General features: G+C 53.7%; 5 protein-coding genes across 5 annotated transcripts; 4 read left to right on the top strand and 1 right to left on the bottom strand.

The window, feature by feature from the left end:
- Positions 1-2,773: 2,773 nt before the first annotated feature.
- On the top strand, positions 2,774-4,627 carry CTRU02_211933 (FAD binding domain-containing protein; the record flags this gene model as incomplete). The annotated part of the gene is made up of 1 exon (XM_036725585.1): positions 2,774-4,627. The coding sequence occupies one exon, from the start codon at positions 2,774-2,776 to the stop codon at positions 4,625-4,627; it is 1,854 nt and encodes a 617-aa protein (XP_036582790.1).
- Positions 4,628-7,289: 2,662 nt separating this feature from the next.
- Positions 7,290-8,003, top strand: CTRU02_211932 (nitroreductase; the record flags this gene model as incomplete). The annotated part of the gene is made up of 1 exon (XM_036725584.1): positions 7,290-8,003. The coding sequence occupies one exon, from the start codon at positions 7,290-7,292 to the stop codon at positions 8,001-8,003; it is 714 nt and encodes a 237-aa protein (XP_036582789.1).
- A 403-nt stretch (positions 8,004-8,406) lies between these two features.
- Positions 8,407-9,994, bottom strand: CTRU02_211931 (Phosphatidylserine decarboxylase proenzyme 1, mitochondrial; the record flags this gene model as incomplete). Its single annotated transcript, XM_036725583.1, has 2 exons — positions 8,407-9,502; positions 9,576-9,994. The coding sequence occupies 2 exons, from the start codon at positions 9,992-9,994 to the stop codon at positions 8,407-8,409; spliced, it is 1,515 nt and encodes a 504-aa protein (XP_036582788.1).
- Positions 9,995-11,438: 1,444 nt separating this feature from the next.
- On the top strand, positions 11,439-13,682 carry CTRU02_211930 (ubiquitin family protein; the record flags this gene model as incomplete). Its single annotated transcript, XM_036725582.1, has 2 exons — positions 11,439-11,729; positions 11,784-13,682. 2 exons carry the CDS (start codon positions 11,439-11,441, stop codon positions 13,680-13,682), a joined length of 2,190 nt encoding a protein of 729 aa, XP_036582787.1.
- Positions 13,683-18,721: 5,039 nt separating this feature from the next.
- On the top strand, positions 18,722-20,294 carry CTRU02_211929 (protein ssh-4; the record flags this gene model as incomplete). The annotated part of the gene is made up of 3 exons (XM_070205742.1): positions 18,722-18,977; positions 19,038-19,343; positions 19,393-20,294. 3 exons carry the CDS (start codon positions 18,722-18,724, stop codon positions 20,292-20,294), a joined length of 1,464 nt encoding a protein of 487 aa, XP_070060555.1.

Below are 20,294 nucleotides of genomic sequence, written 5' to 3'. Positions count from 1 at the left end.
TTAGACGCAAAAGAAAGGTGACTCGTGGCATGAAGAGAAGTTGATCACGGCAGTAGACGGTGAAGCGTACCGACGAAGCCGAACCTGCACAAACAGCAGCCGGTGTCCACGCACTGCTTGTTGGGAGCGGACCAGTGCTAAAGGAGGGCACGGGGAGGAAAACGGAATTGCTCGGTTCGGTAGCGGCAGGGTTACCGAGCCATGCTGCACGATCCGGAGAAAATTCCCCAATCCTTCCGCGGTTATGTACTGTCGCATTCCGGTAAGACTTTCGTCAGCCATGCTCGGGCCAGGCCTTGGAATGGCTTTTGATGGACAAGAAATCGGAACGCAGCAAAGGGGGTCCCCTAGTTGGTTGGGCGACCAGCATCGGAGGAAAATGTATATACTAGAACAGTGCAATAATGGGAAATGAGAAGCAGTAGCCTACCTACGCAAGTGGCAATGCAAAAAGTAGGTGGTCTGACTTCAGATAACTTTCCCCCGGCCACATCTTGCTCATGCCCCGGCAAGTCGCTCGGTGAGCGGTGAGAATACTGTGGCCTGCTGTTTTCAGAGCGTCATCGAACGACCGTGGTGCGCAGCGAAATTTGCTTCCTTACCAGTGGCCTTGCCGATGCGAGGGGCTGAGTGCAAGGAAGAAGCCAGGGGGTTATCACTATCGGAACCCTACGGCCTACAAAACTGAAGGAGAACACGAGGTCGGGGGTGGCTGATCCAAGGAGCCGGGCCATACCGCACAGTGCGAAAGCGAGAAGCGTAGAGTGGCACAAAGTCGGGCTTGTGATATGCTTACGACGTTGTGATAGCGTAATATTGTATGTGTGCGTATCGGTAGGCTCTCGCTCCATGGAGAAGGGCGGAGCTGAAATGCTGCAGTAGATGGCATCTCCGATGTGGAAGATGCGGCCACCTCATCGTGCGCACCGGCTGCACGATGAGAGCGTGATTGAGAGGGGAAATGGTGAAATGGATCTCGTCCCAATGGTCAGTGAACCCGGCGTAAAGCTCTAGTGTATCTGGCGATAGCCAAAACCCCACACGCTTGTTTGGTGCCCATGTGCGACTTCATGAGAAGTCGTCACCTTTTCCAACGATGCGGGACGAGTCCACTACGATGCAGCAGGAAAGCCCAACAATTGTGGGCAGCGCCTGTCCTGTAGCTTCTTCCCTGGTTGTTCCCTCTGGCTCGGGTCAGAATACCTCGGGTGACACTCAAGAATGGGGGAAGCGGGAGAGAGCGGGCAAGAACAGCCGGGAAAGGGGTAACGAGGTGCGAGTTATCTGTCTTGATTAGGGAAGAGTTAGAGAGTGGGGAAGAGGGAGGGATCGGAAGGTGGAAGGAGAAAAGATAGGAGATGCTTTGTTCAAGTGCTTTACTTACTGTGTAGCATCTGTACTAGGTATGTAGGGCAGGCAGGCAGTTGCAAGTCAACCGAACGTGCCACACAGAATGCCTTCCCGACCTGTAATCAGTAGTGTCTACACTTGGAAAGTAGCAGAAGCAGGAGGGAACGCTGTTGATCAATATTTTCGTCATGAAAAGTAAGCGACATCGGACAGAAAGTACCCGGGCCCCCCTTGTGACCTTCCATGAGATTGATAACTGTGACACAGCACAGACAAATATCGGAAGTGGTGAAATGCAATGGGTTCCAATGAAGTTGTGGTTTGACATGCTTCCGCATTTTTTTTTCTCTTGTTTGTTATTTGCTTGTGTAAGATGCACCCTCCAGCCGGCGAGCGAAAAGGATGAGCGATGCATTCGCAGTAGTCATCATCGAGCGAATCCCTTGGTCATCATTGTCATCGCCCACTAATTCGGCACAGGCGAGCATATGTGGGCCAAGCCCAACCCGGCGGTCCACCCCGACTGCCAAGCCTCGTCTGGAACAGAGCATTTCAGCAGTGAGGACGCTGAAAGTTAACTGAAAGACACCCAGTGATACCCTTAAGGATAGACAGTGAATATGCTCTTCCTCTCACTGTCCGGCTGCGGTACCACGACAGTAAGAAATGGACCCGGCCGGTGGCGGCGAGACCTAACCGTGCTTCAATGGATCCCCCCTGTCGACCCAAAAACGGAGACATTTGATTGTCATTTTTCCTCAATTTTCCCCTCTGGAATTGCGCCCATGTCCGTCGGCTCGACGTTGCCATCGCCTTGCTTTGCCGTGCCATGTCCTGCATTGCATGCAATCCGAATCCCCCAACCGAAATAATCCCTGCCTCAGTGACCTCTTCTGCTACTCATTGACGAGGGTGACAAAAATAAGAATAAGAAAAAAAATTACGCGGTACTAATCCTCGGCTCAAGATCGACAAACCTTGGGACCTTTCTTTTCCAAGCCTGGTTAGTTCCTCCTCCATTTTTACCTCATCGGCCTCCACGTTCTGAAAACATTACATCTGATCCTGGTTCCCGTTTCCTTCTTCTTCCCCCTTCTCCTCTCCCTAAAAAGTGTGCACCCTTCTTTTCTTTTCCTTCCCTCCGCTGATGTAACCACGAGCCGCCGCTTATCTGATCAAAAGTTATCTGATCGAGAATTCCCACCGCCGGTTTCAGTCAGCCACCACACCAACGACACAGTATCCGTGCTTGTTCTGCCTCAGCATGCTAAATAACTACTGACTATTCGCCTCCCGATCCTACCACCACTCACGACCACTTTACGCCATCCTTTACGCGAAAATCTCGAACCCCCCTGTCATCCACTACAATCGCGTAGTTCATCATTCTATCCTCCAAGGAAACAACAACCACATATCCGCAATGCACAGCACAATGGCGACAACTGCCATGGCTTCGACCTTACTTGGGTCTACGGGCAATTGCATTCCTGAGGAGCCTAACACTCCCTCAGCCGCCCCTTCTTTAACCTACTCAGAAGAGTCAGAGGACCAAGAAGATGAGCCTCAGCCGCCCCGCAGGCGACGCGCTTCTACACGGCTTATTGCTCAGAGCCCAGCAGACATCCAGCGTATCACGGGCGAGTCGACCGCTCAATTGATCCAGAGATGTTGCGGTGGCGGTTGCTGCATGAAACTGGGTGCCAAGAAGGAGGGCCTCGAGTATGAAGACATCCCATTCCCTGATAACGATGCCTACAAGTCCCTCGCTCTTAAGATTGGCGAGATCCCTACGACATTGACAAACATTGCCGAACTGCCCGAACAGACTGTTTTCTTCGAGCCGGTACCTCGGCGCTCCACAAACGAGCCTTCACCTACAGACTCTGCCGTCTCGCTGGGAGCCGATGTTCAAGAAAAGACGGACCTCGCCACTGTTCAAGATAAGTTGAGGGATTTCACCCTCGACGGCATTGACACCACCAGAGAGCCGCCAAAGTTTGTGCAGCCGCACCCGCCTTACCATGTTTACGCCGCCCGCATCGACTCGACCCGTGAGCTGACCAAGCCCGGCGCCGAGAAGCGCACTTATCACTTCGATCTCGACATTACAAGCTATCCTGGCGAGGAGGATATGGATTTTAGAGTCGGTGGTGCCATTGGAGTCATGGCCCCCAATGACAAGGCCTGTGTTGATGACGTCTTCGACGCTCTCATGGTTCCCCGGTTCATCCGGGATAAGCCGGTGCTCATGAAGACTACCCGCGGCCGATGGCCAACGGTCTGGGGTGACGACCAAGCTCGTGAGATGGTCACTACTCGCCGGGACTTGCTCACCTGGTGCTCTGACATCCAGTCATACCCACCCACCAAGCAGCTCCTGCGTATCTTGGCCGAGTTCGCGGCAGACCCCAACGAGAAGAAGTTATTGACATACCTGTGCGCCGGCGAAGGTCAGGGTGTCTTCTGTGACTTCCGCACCGGTCCTCACGTGTCTCTGTCGCAACTCTTGAACGCATTTCCCAGCTCGCATCCACCTTTGGATCTGCTTCTCTCCGTCCTTCAGCCCCTGATGCCCCGTTTCTACTCCCTCTCCAACGATCCACACGATGCTTTCAAGACACGTGATGGCAAGGTTCACCGGCTGATCGAGATTGCTGTCACGGTTCATGAGGACGCTGACTGGCGTCGCGGTCTCCGGACCGGTATCGGCTCCGGCTTCTTTGAACGTCAGGCACAGAGGTGGCTTGAGGCTAAGCGTAACGGAGAGAACCCCGAGGTTTACATTCCCATGTTCAAGGGTCTTATGGCCAACCCCCTTGCCAAGCAGTTTGTCTCAGATGGCCCAATGCTTCTTATCGGCGCCGGTGTCGGCATTGCTCCTTTCAGAGGCTTTGTGCAGCGTCGTTTGAAGACGGCCAACTGTGCGAACAAGGTGTGGGTGCTCCAGGGCATTCGTGACTCCCTGGTGGATGAAATCTACAGCGGCGAGTGGGGTGTGCACGAGGATGAGGTCAAGCGTGTCGTGCAAAGCCGTCGCGGTGAGAGTCGCTACGTCCAGGAGGAAGTGCGCAACCAAGCCGACTTGGTGTGGTACATCGCCAACGCTGTCGATGGTCGTGTCTTTGTCTGTGGAAGCTCCAGAGGCATGGGTGAGGGCGTCGAGGAGGCGCTCGTTGATGTGGCGATGCAGAAGGGCAACCTCGAGCGTGAGGAGGCCAAAAAGTACTGGGAACTGAAGAAAGAGGCCGGCCAGTATATCGCCGAGACGTGGTAACGCGGGGCCGTCTTCTTTAATACACGGGTATAAGGCCGCATGCCCCGAAGAACCCGACTCGGTGATTTTATCAAATGGTTGCTAGCTGCTGACGCGGTCGATCATTGCTGTGCCGCAGACTCGGCTTTCTCGGGGGGTAACTTCGGCTATCGGACATAAGATGTTTAAAGCATCTTGCCGCGCATGGTGAGGAAGAACAGAATAAATAAAAGCGCATGGGGCTAAGCAAATCATGTGCAAAAGCTCTAGAACGGCGTTTTCGGTTGGTTTTTATTTTATTTTTAATTGTTGTTTTTATTAAAGACTTGTAGTTCTGTTGCGAGACAGACAGGTATTTTCACGGCATTCATGGCTATGGGTTTGCATTTCAAGATGGCCTAGGCCACTGGCACGCGTTCGTTGAACTAGGCGTTGATTGCCGATAGCGCAAAGTACATATGTAGTATCAATAAGCGTTGAATTTATTTTTTTATATCCATCCACATGTAGTTGACGACGGTGTCGTAGTTCAGTGTATATTGGTCGCAAAAGGCATATGGGTCTGAACTCATGCTTGGTTTAGTGTAAAACATGGCTGATGAACGACAAGTTCTGCAATGTCATGTCAAGATCCTGTGGCCGCCTCAGTGATGCTGTCAATGCACATCCTCCTGGTGTGGACTTCATTCATAGCAGTAACTTTCAAACAGTAATGCAAGCCAACCTCTCATGATCATCAATGTTCCAAGGGCTTGGGCATCTAAATGGGTTTCAGGCACTATTCCTTTATACATATGACCGGAGAAGGTCCCACACGGCCCAGCCGGCTTGCTATTTGGCTTCCGTGTGCCGACAGCTACCTACTTATGCATGACGGCCGTGTATAGAGGAGGAGACCGGGGCGGGCTACAAGCGGACGAGTTGCTGCCGACCTAGGGTTCAGTTCCAGTAGCAGCACCTCAATGATGGCCGGCGTGCAAGGACGGATGCAAATACTGGGGCGATATAATTCCGCCGGAAGTAGGAGCTAATTCCGTGTCGGAATCACACTCATCAAGCCTTGCGGCCGGTGATGGGTCGGTCTACTCTACCAAGTCGACTCGCCGCTCAAAAACTCTGGGGCCTTCCGATTACATAATGGCAAGGGGGGCCGGATTTGCCCAAAGCCACAGACCGAGACAAGCGTCGTGGTTGCGCCATTGATGCGCCATCGAAAAAGAGCCTGGCACAGGATGGTGGTGGTGGATTCTCCCGCGCGGTTACGGGTCGCAACGGGTCGCTGGCAAGGGGTTGGGTGGGCTTATTCAGCTGCTAGTCATCGACCACTGGCACGAAAAGGATCTCGCGCGCGGGGCTCGGCGATGGCGCTCGTTGAGAGTTTGCCGAGAGTTGCCCGTGTGAAACACACAAAGCTGTTGGTAGTGTATCTGCATCTCTGAGCGCGTGGTAAGCAGATATGTAAGCAGGGTGTGGACTTGAGAAATGATTCAAAGACGCCGTCGATGCTTTGACATTCCCGAGCCGCGCGGGAGGGCGGCGAAAGACATGTATGTGTTGTCGCCTTGCAAGGCTAAGGTGACCAACTTTCCGCATGAGCCTATACGAGAGTTCGGCATACTTTGTGGCACCATTGTTCGATGATCGAGAAGGGTCCCCGAAGCAACCAAGCAACTGCATCTCTGGTGGGTTTAGGGTGCTGACTGCAGTGGGGAGCCTTGGTATAAGGCCAGCTTCTAAAGCTGCAGGGTCTGCCATTGGGTGGTGGGTTCAAAGGAACTGAATATTCGGGACGAGTGCTGATTGATGGGTGGATGGCCATTTCGAGAAGGTCTCTCTTACCACCCTGGCAGTTGGAGGATGAGAATTCTGGTACGGGAGAGCGTTTCTGGAATTTTCGAGGCGCCAGCAATTCTGCATGGTCTAGTCAGTCTCTTCCACCTCGGTCCAGGTCGACCGTGCCATTCATCTCCTCTCAAAATCCAAGGTACTATCTCAGATGTGACGTGCTCCGATTAGAATATGACAAAAGAGGGAATTGATTTGCCAAAGTCGCCGGTGATGTCTAAGCTAGTCCAACCGCCAGAATGGCGAGTAAGTCAACGTACTTTACACACCGGCGGGGAGGTACCCCGCCAAAGGGATGATGTCAACTAGAACCCGCCCGCTTTGTCACCGCTCTTCTTTCCTGTTTCAGCTAAGCGGCGAAAAAAAAAATTGCAAGGGTCCTTCTTCAGTGTTCTACACGTATAGAATTGAACACTACGGAGTACCCAACCGCCAGACAAGTACAATCTCTGATGGGAGGGGCACGTTATCGATTCCATCCTCTTCGCTATGTGCTTCCTAGCCTTCCACCCCGCCTTGACCATTGTGACATTGGGTTTCCTCGGTACCTACCTCGACCCGTGTTGGTAAGCCAACCCCTGATTACCATACCATTTGCTCAGCTGCCGGCCCGCACCTTTCTGGTTCCTAGTCTCAAGCGCCAATTGCTCTTGTGGCCCCTTCTGGTAATCGGGATGGCTGAAGACCCGCATGAAGCCAAGTTGTAGCTCTAGGTTGTTGACGTGGGGTGTTTTAATGGGGGTTCCGAGACGCTTAGGAACACAGGTGGCCTTCTCCCCGTACTGTCGTAGTATATAATCATCCATACAGCCCAGTCTTAGTTCCCGAAAGAAGAACCATGATTTCCATCACTCGAACAGCCTTTCAAGCAACCCGCAGACTCGCCCGTCCTCTCTTCACTGCCCCCAAAGCACCACTAAGAACCTTTACCACTACCAAAATGTCCGGAAACGCCAACGTTATCCTCGACGCCATCAAGGCTCGCCGCACCTACTACCCCCTCTCCAAGGACCTCACCATCTCCAAGGAGCGTGTCGACGAGATCGTCAAGACCGCCCTTGCCCACGTCCCCTCCTCCTTCAACTCCCAGTCTAACCGCGTCGTCGTTCTCCACGGTGCTGAGCACGACAAGTTTTGGGACATCACCACCGGCGTCCTCAAGGCCATCGTCCCCGGCGACCAGTGGGAGGCCACCGCCGGCAGAATGGCCATGTTCAAGGGTGCTGCCGGCACCGTCCTCTTCTTCGAGGACCAGGATGTCGTCAACACTTTCCAGGAGAAGTTCGCTCTCTACGCCGACCGCTTCCCCGTCTGGGCCAACCAGTCCGACGCCATGCTCCAGTTCACCCTCTGGACCGCTCTTGAGGCCGAGGGTCTTGGCGCCAACCTCCAGCACTACAACCCCCTCGTCGACCAGCAGGTCGCTGCGGAGTGGAAGGTTCCCGCCAGCTGGAAGCTCAACGCCCAGCTCGTCTTCGGTGGCAAGACCGGCGAGGCTGGCCCCAAGGAGTTCAAGCCTATTGAGGAGATCTTCAAGACCTTCAGCTCTTAGATGCATAGAGTTTGTGGTGTGTTAGGAAGAATTGGAGGGTTGAGAGAGATGCACATATATCAGCATTTGGCGGAGTTACGAGCGACCGCTTTTTTTTTTTTTTTTAATAGATTTAGCGCAATTAATGATTTTACGCAATGAATGATACTATTTACTGCTACCATCGTCAATTCTGTGTACATCCTCCCGTGAGCCAATAGAAAGAGTATGGTGGCTGAAATAGACGTCTGACGACGCGCAGGGATCCGGCTCCTAAGTACTGTTTCTTCATTCGACGCCAAGCAACATTGGGGTGCTTCCGGGTGTTATAGCGGCCAACTAAAGAAGGGGGGGGGAGGAAATGAACCGTATCTTTTGACTCTGTCGCTTATATGTGTACATGGCAATGCCTATCTAGACAAGATTATTCTTCATCAACGTATCCTAACGCCTGTCCCATTCTGACCTTCTGGCCCTTTTCAACAGCCCATCTCCAACCGCTCCTGTCCTCCGTCGTCTTGCTCTCTGTCGGCGCCTCAAACACCAGCACAATAGTGCTTCCAAGCTGGAAACCACCCATCTCCTCTCCTCTGCGCAGCGCATGGCCGCCAAGGATTCTGCTTGCAGAAGCATAGGTGGCCTCCGCGAAACCGAGGTACGGCTCACCACGCTTCGCAGCCTCCTCAGCGGCACGATCAGCCGCGGTGTCGGTAGTCAAACTGTTGGTGCGCAACTCGCGGTCAAAGTTAACCTTGATGGAGCCTACATTGGTAGCTCCGACCGGGACGTAGCTGAAAAAGCCGTAGCGCCAGCGACCGAGTAGAACTACACGCTCATTTAGAGTGAAAAGGCCAGGAAGGGTACGCTGGAGGTAGGGAGAAACGCTGTAGAGCTCGCCGGCAAAGTGGCGACGGCGCTCAACAACCCAATTGGTAGGAGAGTGAAAGCGGTGGTAGTCTCCAGGGGCGAGGTAGATGACGGCGTAGTATAAGGAGGTCTTGTTGTCTGGGGAGAGCAAGTCGTACCAAGGTTTCTCACCAAGGGCAAGGTCGGCACGAACTTCGGAAACGGCAGACGGCGAGGGCGGCTCGGCAGCTTCGTCCTTGAGAGAGCCAGTCCGCTTAGACATGGCAGCACCAGACAGCAAACTGGGGACAGTGTAGGAAATGCCGTTGACACGGGCGAATTCCTCGTCTGTCTTCACCAACGCTTCATCGGGGGAGATATCCTGGTCACCAATCTTGGCAGCCTCAACCTCTTGCGGTGTAGACCAGCCGCTTGCAATGCTGGAAGTAGGAGTGTTCTTGCCGAGGAGGGCGTCGATGCTGTATGTCATGCCCTTGACCTGCTCAATGTCGCCACCCTGGATCTGGCCAAACTGCAGGATCTTGCCATCGGACGGGGACAACAATGCGTTTGAATTCGGGTCAAGAGGACGGGCACCAGGTTTAAGTTGACGGTAGAAGAAGGAAGCGAGGTTCGGGTACGTGTGGAGGTCGGGCTCGGCGACTTCGTCCAGGCTATTCGAGTTTCGGTTAGTTGTGGTGCTAGGGAAAAAAAGAGAATAAAAAAAAATAGACAGAGCTGACGAACTTAACACCAAATATCCACGAATAGAGCTTAAAACCAGGAACACGAAGGTAGTAGGGGATGGTCAATTCGTTGAATCGACCCCAAATTCTCGACATGGCCTTCAATGGGAGCGTAGACATGACCTGGACCTGCCATGGACCATCTGGCCTGATCTTTGCGCGCTTCTTGGGCGCCGCATCCTGGACCTCGCTTCTCTCCGGGTTATCGCGCTCACGCGACGAGACCTTGTAGAATTGAACGAGGCCCAGGAAGCCTATGCCTAGGCCAACGGGGATCTGGTACCACTGCACTTTGGATCGTAGACGGGAGGAGAAGCGCGGCCGCTGCTGGGACTGCTGGGAGAAGTAACGGGACGAGGAGAAGGGCCCGTGGAGGAGGTTGACCCGTAGCTGGCTCTGACGAGCGTACAGCGTGGCCATGATGTGTAGAGGACCTCAATCAACGCGTGTAATTCGAGCCACGAGCTTTGCCGGGTTCGCGGGATCGACAATTGCTGGGCGGGTGCGAAAAGAACGAGTAGACATATTGCGATAAGATCTTGCAGGCCCAGCTCTAGGTGTGGGATGACGCAGCACAAACCATGCCAGGACGCTAGCCTGTTTTCGGACATTTCTTAACGCCTTTGAGGGCCACTCAATACTCTCAGAGGAACGCAAATGGTATATACTTCAGAATCAACTACGGCATCGAGGGGTACAATTTTTCTTCTATAGTAGCTTTTTTATTCAAACTTGTGATGGATTTCGATCAATTACTAGGATGAGCTCACAGGTGGGCGGAGGGAAAGCATACCATGTACCCTGGTTGTTTTCCCTAGTTCCCATAACATAGTTTCTCCCTTTTTTTCTCTCTTGTCCATGCTTCACTGGAGGCTTATTGTTTTCTAATTTACAGAGAAAGAGGATCGCAGAACTGTTGCCCAAACCCCTCTTCTGTGGGCAGAACACCCAACTTAGTGGCAACAATACAGACCGAAATAGCTGTCTCCATGGGCTTTCCTCAAAAGAGGTTGTTTTGTAGTCCCTTAAATCCAAGCCGTTCATTTCTTCGAAACATCGGCGGCATAATTCTGTGGCATAAATTGAAAGACTTGGTATCTAGAGCCTCATCTGCACTAAATATTTAAAGATAGAATGAGACTTGCTAGAAACCGCCAGCATACGTCAGAAACATGGAAACTACCCAAGAAATTACCATTAGTCCAGTAAGTCAGCTAATATTCGGCTTTTTTGTCTAACAAACACCAGCCGGATTGAAGGACATCATGTTGACAATATGCGCAATGGCAAAGGGAGAGAGCTTAAGCAACGAAGAAAGCCAAATCGTCTGATGATAAGGCGAGGGTTCGTAAACGCAAATGGCCCTACTAGAAGAGTGTTCAACGAGAAGAGTGTGAAACTGAGAGAGGTTTTCACCCGAAAAGGATATTATTTATAGCAACAAAACGAGACATGGTTTCTACAGCCTTTACGGCCAAGACTGCGTCGGGACGATTCTCATCTATGAGCAGTTGGGAATGGCAATTGGCTGGGTTCTACAAAATACTAGTACGGATACATCCACTCAATCTTACATAAGCTGGTTCTCATCCCAATTGGGACAGCCTGCATGGGTCGGGCTTCCCGGAGCCCAGGGACTGGGTACGTATCCACGTTTTAGTGAAGCCGGGCGGGTCTGGTACCTGAGCTACAGCCTGCAGTCGAAGGGCAACACATGTCCTAAATTTCCAGGAACAACGGCACAGTGACATGAGCATCGTGTCCTCGTCCGTAACCACCAGCAAACTCCTCCCTTCCCTCGCGGATATTTCGAAGAAGCTGCCGTGCGCTGCGCTTTGCGTGGCATGACCGATAGGCCGTCAATATGGCCTCTGAAGCCTCGTCTTCGACCGCGCAGCCTGCGCCAGCGCCAGAGGCCACTTCCGACCACCTGTCCGTAAACCTTCAGATCCTGTCACCATCAACCGCTGCGAACTCCAGCCGGCCCCTGGTATTCCCGGATCTCCCAGCCTCCACGACTGTTCGACAGATCAAGGAGAAGATTCGCCAGGCTTTGCCTCTAAAGCCGACCGACGCCCAGCAACGATTGATCTACAGGGGACGGCCCCTGCAGCAGGACGGGGACATTCTCCTGAACATCATCGGCGAGGAAGTCGTAAGCCCAAATCCGCCCGCCTTGCTGACATCGCGAGCTTGCTGACATGGCTAGATTCGCAACACCGACCAACAAACCATCCACCTTGTCCTTCGAGATGTCGCGGAGACGCACCGCTCAACAACACCGACCCCGGCTCTTGCCCGTGGTACGAGTCCGGCGCCGCCACCAGTCGCCCAGTTCCACGTCCCAGTGAACCCCGGCGTCCAGCATCACCACGTGCATCACCATGGCAGTCAGCCCACAGCGGCAGCCTTCACCAGGAGGACTCCATTGCACCCAACGTCGAACCCCCTGCCGTTCCCAACGCCGTCGCAGATACCCTCAAACCTGTCTTTGCAACAAATTCAGCAGATGCAGGCGCAACAGCACCAGAGCATGGCGGCTTGGATGAACGGGTTGCAACGTGAGGCCATGAACAGAGCCATGGCCAACCAGCAGATCAACCAGAACCAATCCATGAGAGCTGCTCTGGGTCTTCACGGCATCGGTGATCCTGCCGCGCCGGTGAATCCCGCAGATCCTACGCGCGGAAGGGTTAGCCCCGCGAACCCAGAGACGCACACGTACATTAGGGAATTCGTCTTGCCAAACGGCCAGCCCTACCGTATGGCTGTCAATGAGACGCTCACTGGGGGCTCATTGAATGTTAACCAGCCGGGAGGCCAGGGGGGCACAGCGCCGCTATCGGCGGTGGATGTGCAGAACATCTTGAGAAGTGCCGATGCTGGCCAAGCAACTCTTGCAATGACGAACGCCATGCAAAGAAGTGCCTCGGGAGCGTCTCTTGCTAATGGCTCGTCCGTTGGCGTCACCACCCCATACTACCCGACGCAAGGCTCAAGGGCCAGCAGCAGAAGAGCCACACCCGATCCTACTGCACGCTCAGTTAGCGGTGGCAGCGGACATTCTGTAAATATACAACGGCAGGCATCAAACGGACCTGACGTTTACGTTTTGAACTCACCCCAGGGGCCACGTGCTCTTTTGTTTAACAACAACAATTCCGAGGCATACTACACGCCTAGCGTTAGAATACCTTATCAAACCTCTGCTGCACTCCATCAGACAGCATCGGCTCTGGCTAGGATGAGAGGTCGCCAGCAGCACGTTGCATGGCCTGGACCTTTTGTTACACCTCCGGCACCACAAGAAGAGCAACAGCCTGTACACCCAGCTGAACCTGCTCAGGCAGCGCCACAACCAGATGCGCAACAACCTCCTGGGCAGCCGCCTGTCGTGGCCGTGCCAGCTCATCCTAACAACCCAGGCATCGCTCCGTTAATTGCGCTGCTATGGCCGCACTTTTGGCTAGTGGTTAGACTTGGCTTATTCGTTTGGTGGTTTACCTCGCCCAACGCGAGCTGGTCTAGATGGTTCACTGTCATATTCATTGCTGTCAGTATATTCGTCTTGAATACAGGACTGCTTAACAATGTTTTCGACCAAGCTGTGGGACCGGTCAGGCGTCATATGGAGAATCTGATCCCCCTGGTCGCCCCGAACAATCCTAACAACCCTGTGCGACCAAGGGAGGATCAGGCCGTAATTGGAGCCAACGGTCAACCTGATCCAGTGCGCGCCGCTGCCAGATTGGTTGATCAGCGCAGGCACAACAACGCTAACTGGCTGATGGATCAGGTACGGCGGCTTGAGAGAGCTGGCCTTCTCTTCCTTGCCAGTATCGCGCCAGGTGTAGCGGAGCGTCACATTGCCCACCTTGAGGCTGAGGCTCGGGCTGAGCGTCAACGACGAGAGGAGGCAGAGGCAGCCGCGGCCGCGGCTGCGGCTGCGGAGGCTGCAAACGCCGAGAACACGGAAGGACAAAACGACGAGGCGACTGGGAGTGCAGGACGCAACGAGACGGAGGATCATGCCAATGAGACACAGGAGGCGCATGGCGAACAGATACGGGAGGAGGAGCAGCAGCAGCAGCCGTTAGTAGTGCTGTGAGGAATAAGATAAGTTGGTGTTGTAAAATACCGGTTACCCAGCGGACGCCTTGAGCGTCCCTTTCGTATGGAGTCGGGTGTAGAGCGTTGGCATCAGAAATCGACACATGCATCTTATTAGATCATCATCAAGTTTTCTTCTTTGTCCAAACCATATATTTTCTCTTGTTTCTACTTGTGGTAGCAGCTTTAGGCTAGCTCAACAGCCCAATCACTCAACGTTTTTGGTGCGTCTGCACCCCTAGTACTATCCCCTAATACTGGGTCGCGAAGGTGCTTGGCCCATGGTGGATTTTCTACACGTTTGTTAGCGACGCCTTTCGTTTCTCTTTTTAAAGTCATTTTCATTTATATATTTTATCCCCCGTCACCATCCTTTTACGTGATGCCCTGAGAGGCGGGGAGTTTTGGACTCTCCAGGCTTTCACCCCTGTTGAAAGAAAAGGCAAGCATAGAAGACCCAAGCCCGGCGGTGGAACAGAGCAATATGTGATTGGATGTATGTAGCCATCCTATGGGCTTCCTCTCTGTTTCGCTTTTGACTTGTGGAAGGGCTCGCGCGTCGGTGTCACCGCATGTGACGCGACGGAAATTGATGCGGCTTGTTCCTCTTAATTTCTTCATTTGGTTTAAGAGAGCTGTCCCTTTCAGTTTCATGGCAACCCGTTCTTTAAGTCGATCACACATGTACAAAAGTTGGCGTTAGGATGTCTGCCTCTTCATTTACAGTCGGAATGGAGTCTGAATCAACCCATGCTTTTCTTTTTCTCGGTTTCGTTCATTGCATGACGATAGCGACAGCCCTTTCCTCTGCTCTCGCACTTCTCACCATAGCGACAAAGTTGGCTGTAGCGCTTGCTGAGGTACTCGCTGTGATCGAATTCACAAGAATCCCCCAAGTAACACCGGTTTGTAATATTCAAACGCAGGCATGGTATTTTCTTGTTGTTGTTCGGATGAACGTAAACCGGCCCAGGTCGATAGTCTGTGTGCGGATCGTATACCAAGGGGGGTGAAAGAGGCTGGCACTCAGGCAAGTTGTACATGCCAATCATACCAGGGTACACGACCGCCTGCCAAGGGTAGTACTCATGAGATGATTGACTGATACTGCTGGTTGTAGAAAGAGAGACAGGGCTAAGCACTGAGGCTACCGGATAACCTGCAGCCAGGTTACTGGATACTTGATGAGAGAACCTGCATTGGCCGGGAGCGGACCAGCATCTGTTGGCGAGGAAATGCCTGCAAATGTTGTGTCCGCTAGCGCCGCGGTGAGGGAACCTACAGTCGTTTCCCATGGTACAGGTCCCACGTAGATGATGTCTACAAGTTGGGCGTTCGTGTACGGGGGGTTGCGAGACCGTGGAGGGTTCGTGTTTCTGCATCTCGTGATGTGAGGTGAAGATGAATCCAAGTTGTAAAGAAACAGTGCTTAGGGAAAAGAGTGATATTTCTTTTTCTAGGAGGCATAGTTTCTTGGTTGTGGAATCAACGGAGATAGCTTTCAGAGTTTATAGACTTTTTATGGGGGCCGTGAATCGGTTGATGTGGTGAATCGGAGAAAGCATATAATGGTCAGAGAGGCATGGATGGTTTGGGTGACACGATGAGGATCCCAAATACTCGCCTAGTGATGGTGACTCTGGAGTGCTCTGAGATGCAGTGAGTCGCTGAGTCCCTGAAACGGTCACAGAAAATCGTTGACTGGCTGACCAGGAGCAAATCGTGTGTATGTGTGTGACATGGTGATTCAGAGATGAAGCAAATAGTTTTGGCAGTGGTTCTCATGTACAGAACCTAGAAAACATGCCAAGATCCACGACGTATATTGGGAGGCATCAAACTTCATGGCCCGTTGCGGGTTGACGTAGTGTATCACCATCACCGAAATCATACCGAGCCCCAGCAGCCCGAAAGGACCGGCCCCGGAGTGGAGCACCAATGCCGGCCGACGATCTCCCGTAAGGTGGGAATGCAGGGGCGCCTTGCGGGCGGGGACCTCGCGAAAATTATAAAGGTAGCATCACAGTTGGTGCCGCTGCCCCGAAAATAGCGACTGTGCGCGATTTCGGGCGCCGTCTTCGGGTTTGACACCTTGACAGTAAACCGTGTGGTCTTACGGTGGTTGGGCTTGATGAGGGCACTGACGCGGTCTTTTGGCGGACGCTCAAAAGGATCCTACACCCCCAAAAAAGTAAAGTGCAAGAAGAGCCCGGACCCGAACACGGACGTGGAATGGGGTGGGAAGGGGGGGGGGAAACAACACGGAAGGAGGTGGTAGCTCGGACTATGTCGATCCTGGGGCCTGCCAGGCGGTTGCGATGGAGATGTGGGTAATGGAATTCTCTATCCAGGCCGTTGCATAACGTTCCTGGCAATGATGCATGAAATTAGGGGGAGCTTCACTGGACAATGTGGACAAGGAGACCAGTCGAGAGGGCTCCAACAATTGCCAGGCGTGCTTGTCCCTGACGAGAACAAAGAGAGCAACTATTGTGTACAAAGACTCATCCAGCCCAAAAAAATTTTTAGTCGAGGAAGGATCGAATTTTTACTGGGCCACCAAAAGTACCAATGCAAAAAAAAGAAAAGAAAAACGAAGAATAAACCGCTACCAACTTTATTGTTATTTTGGGGGACCAAAAGGGATGCGGCTAAGCACGGGCTGCTTCGAGACGACGAGGGAACTCTGCAGGAACAAAAAGGCACAAAGACAAGCAGAGCATGAAACCCAATGCGAATCTGTTGAAACTAGTGGGTTGCGCCAGGGCTGCCAGCCACCCTGACAACTCCTTGATTCGCTTTTGGGGGAGGATTCCCCCTCCAGATGGCCGGCCCCTTGGCCCTTGGTCCTTGCCTTGGCCCATGGCTTAGGCTTAACCGCCCGGGCGGTGTTTATGCGTTCGACGCCGTGGGGAACCCTTTACTGTGTCTCTCTGTGCTGGTGGCCTGGAGCCGCCTGCTAGCGGTCCTGCTATGGCTGGATGGGGGGAGGGGGCTTCCGAGGGCTTGATCGACGGACCTGGAGAGGTGGCTTAGGGTTGGCTTTGCAGAACAAGGTCCAAATATCCTAGTAAAATTTCACAACAATGGAGATGGACTGGATTCGATCTGCAGCAGGGGAAGCCGAGAGCGAGGGGAGAGGATGGTGAGTGAGGAGGGGCAACTATTGTTCTATGGCCTACTAATGTCACTACGAGAAGAGTACTAGTTAGTGAAATGTAATGGATGTGGCACGCGAGGAAAGAGAATCGGGTACAAGGGGGGGGTAAAAAAACAAGAGAGACAAGCAGGAATACTACCTCGCCAGGGTCGCTTGACACTTCGGAACCAGACGGAGTGACACACTACATGTTGGACCGGTTGACTGATTTCGTCACTCCCCCCCTCAGTCTCCTCTCTCTTTCTGCCCGCCCATACATCTCCGGCGCTTCCACAGACACGGAAGGGGGAAGATGAGTGCGCAGATTCCGGCGGTCATTGCTAGTGTACAGGTCTACCGGGCTCTTTGGGTGGGTTAGCAGTATGTATGCTCGCTCGAGTGCAGGAACCTGATAACCACTCCCCACTCCAAGTTGGTTTGGTCATCGGTGGTACCTTGCTGTTCGCGGTACGCTTGCAGCATTCCAAGGTACCGTTGCCAGCCTACCGCGTGCTGCGCGGGCCTTGGGAAAGAAAGGCTGGGACCCGTCAGTCGGCGTCATCCACGCCTAGAACTAGGCAGGGTGACCGGCAACGACTGGGCGCGGCGTCTCCGCAGTACGGGAATATCCCCGCCACTTGTTAGAATGCGCCACTCAGGACGAGTGCTTGTCACTATCAAATTCCCGCCAAGAACCTTGTACCCTGGCCCCTGGTGCCCAAGTACACCTTGCGGATGCACAGGGAACCTATTCGCCAGGTCTACCACCGCTGCCCGTCGCCGCCGTCCTTCTTTTACCCTTTTCTGGATTTTGGCTGGGTCTTTTCTGTCATTGCCAATGCCTGCGAATCTGACCACGACGAAGACGACGACGACTACTTTCTTTCAGCGTCCTTCTTCGTCTACCGTTATCTCCGTTTTCTTCCTCAAGCCATTTCTCGACTATGCCACGCCTTCCCCATCGATTGATTCGAGAGTCCTGCAACGTTCCCCAGGCCCTTGCTTGATTTGTCGTTGCTGCCTTGTTTCTTCCTTTTTTTTTCTTCTTTTTTCACCTTGTCATCATTGTTGCTCTCTCATCCTCCCTTTCCTCTTTCTCTCTTACATTTTCTCTTCCCCAACCAACAACACTCAGCATCAACATCAACATCAACATCAACAACCCAGACGATCGGTTTTCGTAATCGCCTCCCTTGTCCCTTGCAGCGTCCTTGATTCGTCCCATCTACGAATTTTTGTACACCATTCTGCATAGCATACATCAACCGATACCCGTCCAGGCCCGCCTTCGACCTTGTCCAAGGATACGGGATAGTGCCACTGCGCCGCACAGCACCTAGAATCCCTCCCCCCTTACCCCTACCCCCCGGAGCTCAGCTGAGGACCCGCCGCAAACAAGAGTAACCCAGGCCCCATCAACCTGCGACTTGGGTCAGTCGGAGCCTGTGGCAACCACCCGCCCGCACTGCACACTGCACCGCACCTACACCACCATCAGCACTGCTGCACGCACCATACTCAAGGTGCCCTGGTAGTAGCGCCGCACCTAACAACTACCCCGACGACAAAGGCGTCGATAACGCTCGTCTGACACTACCTACTCTCCCGACCAGAAACGATCCTCCCAATTCAATTTTCGTTAATCTCGAACCTTCCCTTCGCCTTCGCCCTTCGCATCGTCTCGTCCGTCGACGTTGACTTTCCTTCTTTTCTTCCAACCATCGCCTGTTTCTGTTATCGCCTCCTTTGCTTCACTCCGTTCTAGTCGTGTCGAAACCACCCCCGAATGCTGCTTTCGCGGCGGTGACGCCAGCCGTCCCTCATTTCGATCGACCGATCTCACCACTACTCCAACCGACCGACCGGATTGAATCGACGACCGTCGCCGCCTGCCCATCATGGCCCCGACAACTCCGTCACCAACCCTGAATGGCGTCGTCATCGGACTGCTGTCCTCCTTTGGCTCGGCCGTCCTTATCGCTGTCATCTTTCTCGTCATATACTTCTTCAGATACACCGCCAGCGGCCGCATCTTCCTCGATCGCATCGGACGTCCCGGCGAGTATGACGATGAGCAGGCCTTTGCAAGAGAGGAGGCCGAAGCACTCGAGTCTATGGATGACATGCAACGGACTGAATACTTGAGAGCAAAGGGTAGGCTACCGTCGTCTCCCGCAGACCTATGGGAGACCACCCGACTAACTGATCGTATAGCATTCATTAACGCCAACCCGCCCGAGTCCGTACAGACCGACATATCCTTGTCACAATACCTCGCCATCCAAGAAAAGGGCGTCTCTGCCTGGGAGTTTGAGCCGGAGCTGGAAATCGCCAACTGCTTCGTCGAAGCCCGCACCGAAATTGAGTTCTTCGACTCGGAATGTACTGTCATGAGCAACCTGCCTGTGCCCAAACAAAACGAGGTTTACTACTGGGAGGCAAAGATCTACGACAAGCCAGAAAACACATTGATCAGTATCGGCATGGCTACCAAGCCGTATCCCTTGTTCAGACTACCAGGTTCGTTCCCTTCTTGATCACTTTACGCCCCCAATTCTAACCCGTCCAGGCTTTCATAAACACTCTGCTGCATATCTCTCGACCGGCCAGCGCCGCTGCAACCAGCCCTTTACTGGCACGCCTTACGCCCCCCAGTACGTCCAGGGCGACGTCATTGGCGTCGGCTACCGCCCCCGAACAGGCACCATTTTCTTCACTCGCAACGGTAAGAAGCTGGAGGATGTCGTTCACGGTGTCAAGTCACAAAACTTCTTCCCTGCCGTCGGTGCCAACGGTCCATGCATCATTCACGTCAATTTCGGCCAGGCCGGGTTCGTCTTCATCGAGGCCAATGTTAAGAAGTGGGGACTCGCTCCTATGACTGGCAGCCTCGCCCCTCCGCCGCCGTACGGCTCCGAGCAGGGCGACATCTTGCTAGAGGCCGGACGCAAAGACGGATACACAGGCAGTACGACGCAGCAGCGGGGACACTCGCAGTCGCAATCGTACTCGCAAGCTGGGTTGGGACCTCAGCACGGACGCACAAGAAGCGGAAACTTCAGAGTACTACCACCGAGGAGCCCCGGTCCCGTGAGAAGCCCGACTGACATCTCCTTGACGCACTTCGCGTCCAGCGATGAGGGCGGCGAGCCGAGCGGCAGCAACGCCGGACGCGAAGGCGAAAGCGTTGTAGGCCTTGGGCTTCAAGACGCACTGAATCCTCCCCCAGAGTACACGAGCCCCGATGCCTCGGAGGCCGGAAGCCGTCGAAATAGTACGGATAGCGAGGATACGCCTCTCATTCGGGTGCTCAACCGGAGCCGAGGCGCATCGGCGGCGGCGGCGGGTCCTTCACATCCTCCTATACCTAGTTACACCGATGCGGTGCGAGCCGGTGCAGGACGGGAGGGAAACAGTACTCCTCGGTCCAACCGACAAGGCAACCGTTCGAGGTCGCAGAGTGCGCAATGA

Source organism: Colletotrichum truncatum (genome assembly GCF_014235925.2).
Source record: "Colletotrichum truncatum strain CMES1059 chromosome Unknown Contig_0008, whole genome shotgun sequence".
In the NCBI taxonomy this organism is placed as follows: domain Eukaryota; kingdom Fungi; phylum Ascomycota; class Sordariomycetes; order Glomerellales; family Glomerellaceae; genus Colletotrichum; species Colletotrichum truncatum.
The sequence above is the reverse complement of the archived record's forward strand: the minus strand, read 5'-3'. Positions and strand labels throughout refer to the sequence as shown.